At 54.5% G+C, this 7,417-nt stretch overlaps 1 protein-coding gene across 9 annotated transcripts in view; it reads right to left on the reverse strand.

Moving 5' to 3' along the window:
• LOC109287037 (myomegalin-like) overlaps positions 1–7,417 on the reverse strand; it is a 152,004-nt gene that overhangs the window by 18,136 nt on the left and 126,451 nt on the right. For 7 of the 9 annotated variants that reach the window (XM_019501959.1, XM_019501961.1, XM_019501955.1 and 4 more), the window contains 6 exons: positions 6,071–6,226; positions 5,166–5,360; positions 2,933–3,217; positions 2,243–2,374; positions 1,128–1,247; positions 506–683 (listed from right to left, as the gene is read on the reverse strand). In XM_019501959.1, coding sequence (XP_019357504.1) covers positions 506–683; positions 1,128–1,247; positions 2,243–2,374; positions 2,933–3,217; positions 5,166–5,360; positions 6,071–6,226 — 1,066 coding nt within the window. The remainder of the gene's footprint in view (positions 1–505; positions 684–1,127; positions 1,248–2,242; positions 2,375–2,932; positions 3,218–5,165; positions 5,361–6,070; positions 6,227–7,417) is intronic. The other 2 variants (XM_019501958.1, XM_019501960.1) reach the window with 2 other exon arrangements.

Consider the following 7,417-nt stretch of genomic DNA (forward strand, 5'->3'; position numbering starts at 1 on the left):
ATGTCCGCATCATTAATGAAGATGTTGAATTGTGTTGGCCCAAGGACAGAGCCTTGGGGGACCCCACTGGTCACAGGGCACCATGACGATTGACTTCCATCAACGACCACCCTCTGGGTCCGACCATGGAGCCAATTCCCCAGCCAGTGGATCATGGTGGACCCGAGGCCACAGTTGGCCAGTTTTGCCAAGAGGTGATCATGGGATACCAGGTCAAAGACTTTTTTAAAGTCAAGATATACAACAACAATCTCTCCCTTGTCCAGGTGATAGGCCAACTGGTCGTAAAAGGAAATAAGATTGGTCAAGCAAGACCTACCAGCAACAAACCCGAGCTGGCTATCCCTCAGGATGTTGCCATCAGGCAGTCAGTTAAGAATGGCCTCTTTGATAATCTTTTATAATGGCCTCTTAGATAATATGACTTTGAAGTCCATGAGTCCAGCCTTGGAAAGGCTGAAGGCCTTGGCACATATTCTCCATCCTAGGTCCCAAGCACACTGACCTGTTATTCTTTTCCTGCAGAGCCAGCTGTTCCTCCCGCAGCTGCAGGGCACTCTGCTGCTTCTCCTGGACCTCTTCCACCAGCCTCTGCTGCTCAGCTTGCTGTTGCTCCTGCTCTGCCTGGGCATCCTGCAGCCTGGAGTGTGTTGTAAGCAGTGTCTCCCGCAGGCACTCCAGCTCTGGGATGAAGAAGCAGACAGCATATCAGCCCCACCGGTGAGGCAACATCCATGGTAATGGCCAAGAGGCCAGGAAGGGGACCATGGCAAGGGTAGGGCCACATGTGAATAAGCAGGTGGGGAGAAGTGCAGCGTCGGTTGAGCCTGCTGGGATGGAGCATCTGGTGCCCACTACAGACAAGGTGCATCCATGGGTGAGGGCCTAACATCACACACCAAGCCTGTTCTCCAACCCACCTCTCGAGATGTGGGAGGGAACTTCAGAGCCACAGCCAAATAGGGCCAGGCTGGGAGCTGGGAGCAGTACTTCAATTAGGGTCCTACAAACAACAGGCTCTGCTTACACAGAGGGAGCAAGCTCAGATCTGCAGCCACACCTAAGTCTGGCCCTGAAGCCCTGGTAGCTGCACTGGTGCAGAACAGAGTATGGCTGACTGCTCCCACCTCTGGAAAGATGATCCAGCTGAAGCTGCAGGCTCTTGTTATCCTCCCGCAGGGCTCGGTTCTCACTACTCAACTGAGAAGTGGGCTCCAGCCCATGGATGTAGATGTTGGTGGGTGATCCTGCAACAAGGAGCCACAGTGACACACAGAACAAAGCTGCTCAAGCTTCCCCAAAAGCTGGCCTTCGGGGGCTTCCAGGGGTCTGCACCTGGAGGGATTCTGCCACAGCAGGGAAGGAGTTGCTCAGGGCCAATCCTGCAGGCTGGCCCCACAGGGAAGAGAAAAGAGATGTGAATGACCTGCTTGACAGTGTGTGGGGGCTCCTTAATGCTGTCAAGGTGTTTATAGGCATCCCTCAGAGGCACTGGAAGTTGGCTGCAGCCAAGGCTGGGGATTTTGACTGGGGTGTGCCAGAGCTCCTGCTGCAACTTAAAGGTTCTTGGCTAGAGGGTCTTGCCCCTCTGCTCAGCTTCAGACTAATTGCTATATTTGGGGTCAGGAATGAATTTAACCCCATGGTCAGATCGGTACGGACTGTAGGAGGTTTTGCCTTCCTCTGTAACAGGGGGCATGGCCCTCAACCTGGGATCTCTTGACAACCTTCTTACAGAAGCAGGACGTTGGCTGTCCTTGTTCCCCTGCTTTACCTGGCAGATTAGCCTGTTGTCTTGTGTTGTGTCAGGATTGATGGTAGTTTTACTAAGAGGTTAGATGATGGATGTGTTCAGGATGTTTTTTATAGGGATGCTCCTGCCTCAGGCAAGGGGTTGGACTAGATGACCTCTGGAGGTCCCTTTCATCTCTGCTTCTCTATGATTCTCTGATTCTGTGAAATGGGGGCCAGACCCCTCTGCAGCTCTGAGAGAGCAGGCACACCCATGCACCTCAGGAGCTCCATTCTGAGGGGTGCTGAGCAGGAGCACAGCGATGGCAGCATCCCACCCTGAGTTGAAGATTTCCCTTCCTCTCCCCCCAGAACCTGGGCATCCCAAGGGGTCTGCCCCTTTGGGAACAATATTGCCTGGGCTGCCTGGGGTCACATTTGTCTGGGAGGTGCCCAGCCCAGCCCTGCCCCAAGCCCCCAGGCCTCTGATGCCTGGGGCCTCAGCTTGTACCATTGCTCTTGGTGGTGGACGCAATGCGGTTCTCCAGCTGCTCCCTCAGCCGGTCGTTGGTGCAGATGGACTCCTCCAAGCGCTGGCGCAGGCTGCGGATCTCAGCCAAGTGCTCTTCCAGCAAGTCAGCCCCTGCTCCACCCAGCAAGAGAGAAGCAGAATGAGGTGCCAAGGGGTCAGCTTGGGAGCAGAGGCAGCTTGTTACCCAGGCCTAGTCCACAGTGTTGTCCAGGTGACCTCCCCACAGGCATCTCTACTTTACCAAGACTCACCCTTCCCCAAAACCCCAAATCAGCAGGCAAAAGGAGCAGGATATGAATGAAGAGGTTGTTGGGCCAAATCTGCTGCAGAAAGAAGGGTGACCTGGGAATCTCTATCTAACCCAAAACCTGGGCTGGGCTGGGCTGGGTTGGGCGAGGCATGTCCTTGGGGAATCAGAACTGAGATCATCTCAAACCCAAGTGCCTCTGTCAGGGGTGAGCCCATGTCTCTGCTCTCCATTTATCCACCCTCCTTCACCAGCCCCCACTGGGCACATACACAGTCCTGTCCCTGCCTCCCTCGGTACATCCCACACCCCCATCCTACTCACTGAGGTGGCTCACTTCCAACAGCCCTTCCCCACAGCACCAGGCACCACAGCTCCTCACAGTACCCTCTGCCCATCATGGTACTCCCACTTCATCTTACCTGTCAGCTTCTGGCTGGATGGATAACCCGATGACCCAGAGGACAACTCTCCGTAAAAGGTCCCTTTCTGAGGTTGGCTCAGGTGAGGCAGATCCCAGAGGGCACCACTGTCCACAAAGCTAGCCTCAACTTTCCTGTGAGGCTGAGTCAAGCTTTGCAGGGGATGAGGCTGAGGAGGAGCCATGTGGGCAGCATGGAGGCAGTGGGAAGAGGAGGAGGGACTGGCCTCATTGAAGGTGCTGGTCAGGGAGGCTGCTTTCACTGGTGGCACAGTAAGGGTCACACCTGGACAGAAATGAGCAGAGGTGAAGGCCAGGCAGACAGAGAGGGAGTAGCACAGGTAGGAAGACTGGGTGCTACCACAGGGAGGAAGCTGGATATCACCTTGGAAAGCCTGTCCCAGGGGACACCTCAAGGTGCCCCAGGCCCTGAGTGCACAGGGGCCCATGGATGTCCCTGGACAACAAAAGGGTGGCTGCACAGTTCAGACAGTCTCCCAGAGGCTGCTGAAGGGACTCTTTCCCCACTGTCCCCCTGGCCTTGGCCTTGCTGAAGCAGCCTGAGACCAGCAGGGAAGCCCTCATCAAGCATTTGAACACAGGCTCCCAGGGCAGAAAGCCTGGTCAGATCAGGATGTCTCCTTATGTCAAGGTGGGGTCTACCCCAGCCCTCCCTTGCAGTCCCTTCAGACACCTCTGCATAGACAGAATTGGTTCTATATTAGGGTCTATTCATTTGACCCCCCCAAGCCAGGCCTTCAACCTCACACACGCCAGAGATCCCCTGGCAGAGACTCCTGAATCCTGCACACAACTTCTTGGCCATGATCTTTCTCTTTGCTTAATCACTCCACACCCCTGGTGTTACCTAAAGGCCCAGTACACACCACTGCCCCCACACCCAACCCCAGTGCAGCCCTTGAGGTAGCTCCCCTCATTGCACCCAGCTTCCTTCGCTGCAAAACCAGTTCCCCTCTAGGCACACATAAACTGAAGAGTACAGTTGACTGGACCATGCCATGGCACCAACCTGCAGGGCATCTGCAGACATATAGCCAGTCCTGTAAGCTGTCATGCACCGGCGAGAGTCAGGTGGCTTTAATGAAAGGCCCAGGGAGCAAGAGCTGGCAAGCAGACACCACAAGGAAGAAGGCTTCTCAGACTGACATGTGCTAAGCCGGGAGGCTGTGAGCTGACTACAACCAAGGCCAGCATCAGTGCCGGGATAGTGGGTACAGACACTAGAACACTGAACACAGAGCAGTGGGACCTGGGTGGCTGGGAGGGACTTGGAGGAAGCAGGGACCCTCTCTGGGGGCACTTCCAACACTGCCACTGTGACTGCTTCTGTGAAATGAGCCAGGAGATCTCAGCCCTGCTCCTAGAAAGAGCCAGCCACCTCCCAGTTGACACCAGCTGTTCCTGTCATGGCCATCTCGGCAGACAAGCCAGAGACTGACTGAAGCCATCCTTCTGGCTAGTGCCCTGCTGCAGTCCATGCTGGGGATTCAGGGCACAGGCCAGCCTCTGGGGCTGGAGGACAGGCCCCTGCCTGTGGCATTATGCACACCAGCAAGATGATGAGCCTCAATGCAAGAGCTGTCTGGGGTGCCAGACCCAAATAATCTCTCTCAACATCCTGCACTTCAGTCTCTGCAGTAAAGGTATGTTCAGGGGCTCCTCATCTAAATGTCTCACCCCCTGCACCCCCCTTCCCAGTCTCTGCACTATGAGTTCAGGTTGGGGCTAGGATCCTCCTCTTCCAGTTGCTGTACTGTGGGGTACGAGTCCCCCCAAGCCCCCATTTTTGCTCCTCATCCAATCCCTTTCTGTCAGCAATTTTTTCCTAGCTTGTCCTGATGTTGGGAATTTCCATTGTTTCCCTTGCATTTCTCTAGTTAGACCCTGGCCACCAGCCTCTCTCAGACTTGCTAGTGCTCCCAGAGGCTCCATGAAACCTGCTGGACCCTCAGTACCACACACTAGCCCCTCTCTCCTGACTTTTCTTGTCTTCTAAGTTTGGTGGGTGCTGGGGGACAGGGTGGTTTGGGAGCCAGGCTGGACTAAAGCAGGAGACCCCAGTGTGATGAGGACAGCATGTGCCTCAGACGGACAGACAGACAGACAAGGCCTGGGCAGGTGGAATGGTTCTGCATGCCAAGCTATTGCAGAAAGCCATGCAGAGCCACATGCCAATGTGGGGGAGGCAGAAAAACCAAGCAGGAGGCTCTCACTTTCTCCCAGCTGCTTCTGCAGCATCTGCAGCTCCTGCTGCACTTCGGCCAAGGAGAAGACAGGTGTCCCACAGCAACCCAAGAGAGGAGGGGGAGCAAAAGGAGAGGAGCCGGCAGGCAAGAAGGAGGACGGCCCAGGGGCAAATGGAGGCAGAGGGAGGCTAAATGGCTTGGACAAGGAGTTGAAGAGCAGCCCTGGAGATAGGAGAAATACCGTAGATGGGTAGAAAGGTTAACATGACACCCAGAGCTGGGAATCTGCCTGTGCCACAGGGAGGCAACATCAGGCAATGCACCCTCTCCCAAGCCCTCAGAGCCTTCCCACACATGGGCCAGACCTGAGCAACTCGCCTGAGGTGAACAGAGCTGCTCTGAATTACCTCAGTGTGGGAAGGGTTGTCAAGCCCACAGGGTGTAACACCAACCAGAGACTGGAAACAAGCCTGGCTAACAGGCACCCAGCTCTCCAATCCTGCCCTGCCACTGTGCTCCACCACACACAAGAGGCTGGGGGTCCTGACCACCTGCTCAGTCTGATGTTGGGCCTATTCTCTGCCTATGTAACTTCTGAGCATCTGTCCCCATGAGTCCATTGTGCCCAGGCAGCCCTAGGTTTGGAGGGGGTAAATGCTCCTGTGTACTCAATGGACCAAACCATGTACTTCTCTGTCCTCTAAGAGACATGCATGGTCCTGACCCCTCTGAGTGCTGACTGCATTCATGGATCAAGCTCTCTGTAAACCAGCACAGAAGGAAAGGATGTTCTGAGCAGATGGGTAATGGCATTACTGAGCTGTTCCAGCCCAGTGGGAAAGGCTCCCCAGCACCAAGAAACATCTGCTCTGCCTCTCAGAGCTCTGGTAACTTCCTACCCAGGGAGGCTTCACCCCTGCCACAGCCCATACCTGTGCATGCCTGGCCAGGATCCATGGGATGGTGCTGTGAAGATGGCATGGTGGTGGGGTTATCTCTGATGGACTCCGCCCGAGCTTCATGGGATGCGGTGGCAGGGTATGAATTAGATGACAGAGCAGGACCATTACCAGAGTGAGTGACCAAATCTATGGGAGTCCACACATGAGAGAGAATGCTTTGTGTTACAGAGGGGATGCCAGAGGCCCAGGCCCAAGCCCCTGACAGCCAGCTCACTCCCTTCCCAGCTGCTTTAAGGGTAAGTGTTAGTTCCTTTACAGGTCTTTTCCCAAGGAATAAGCCAGGAATAGCCTCTAGAGAGCTGGTAAGCAGAGAGGAGGCTGGAAATAGCTAAATCCCATGAGCAGGTTTGATATTCAGCTTGCCATCTAAAACAGCACCCTGCTGGGCTGGGGACCATGGGGTATTCCCAGCAGGACAATGGGCTCTCCAGGTTCAGAGAAGGGAAACAAAAATCTTCCACATGGAAAACAGTCCTGAGAGCCTGATCAAAGTACAAAGGAGAAACCAGCCACTGCAGGAAACAGGGAGCAGGAGTGGGTCCAACCACAACACTTGGGAGAAGGCAGCACATGAGTGATGGAAAGAGAACTACAGAGGTCCAGTGCCCAGCCCTGTAGCAAGCATCTTGAGGCCAGATTCCACCCTCAGTTACACTGCTGTAAGCCAACAGCGAATTAGTTCCCTCCACAAAGTTACTCCAGAGTCACGCCAGAGTGAACGGAGTCAGGATCAGTGACTCTAGGACTCCCAGCAGTTAATGTGTAAACAGGAGACACCAGAGTAACAAGCTCTTGTGATTACTGGTGACCAAGATGAGTACCCCTGTCAGTACCTGCTTGGCCTGGCTCATCTGTGCAGACATGAAGCACTTTGGGGCAAGGACCAGTTTAGAGCATAATACAAGGAGGCTTGTTTTGACAGGAAGGCCTCAGCTATGTGGGGAAGGTGTGATGGCAAGGTCCTTGCCAGCTCTCCCTGGCTGCAGGAGCATGGCGTGCCCATCTTTTGATGGGGCAGTTTCAGGGAGGGCACAGTCTGTATCCTTCCAACCGGAAAAGAGTTCCCAGTAATATGAGAAAGTGATAAGGACTGAGGTACAGCAAATACTCATTCTTTACCACACAGACAGAACAGCTCCATTGTGGTTCTTCAAGATATTTGGAGTCAGCATGGGTAGTGCATGTAGAGTCACACATGCACTACATCCACATGAGACCAGCAACCACCTGGCTGACATGTGCCCTGTGTTTTCTGTAAAGGCATAATGGGGCAGGGTGGCCATGATCCTCCCTCAGCTCCTTCACAGCTCCTTCATA

Source organism: Gavialis gangeticus, unplaced genomic scaffold (assembly GCF_001723915.1).
Source record: "Gavialis gangeticus isolate Ggan-Ray unplaced genomic scaffold, GavGan_comp1, whole genome shotgun sequence".
In the NCBI taxonomy this organism is placed as follows: domain Eukaryota; kingdom Metazoa; phylum Chordata; order Crocodylia; family Gavialidae; genus Gavialis; species Gavialis gangeticus.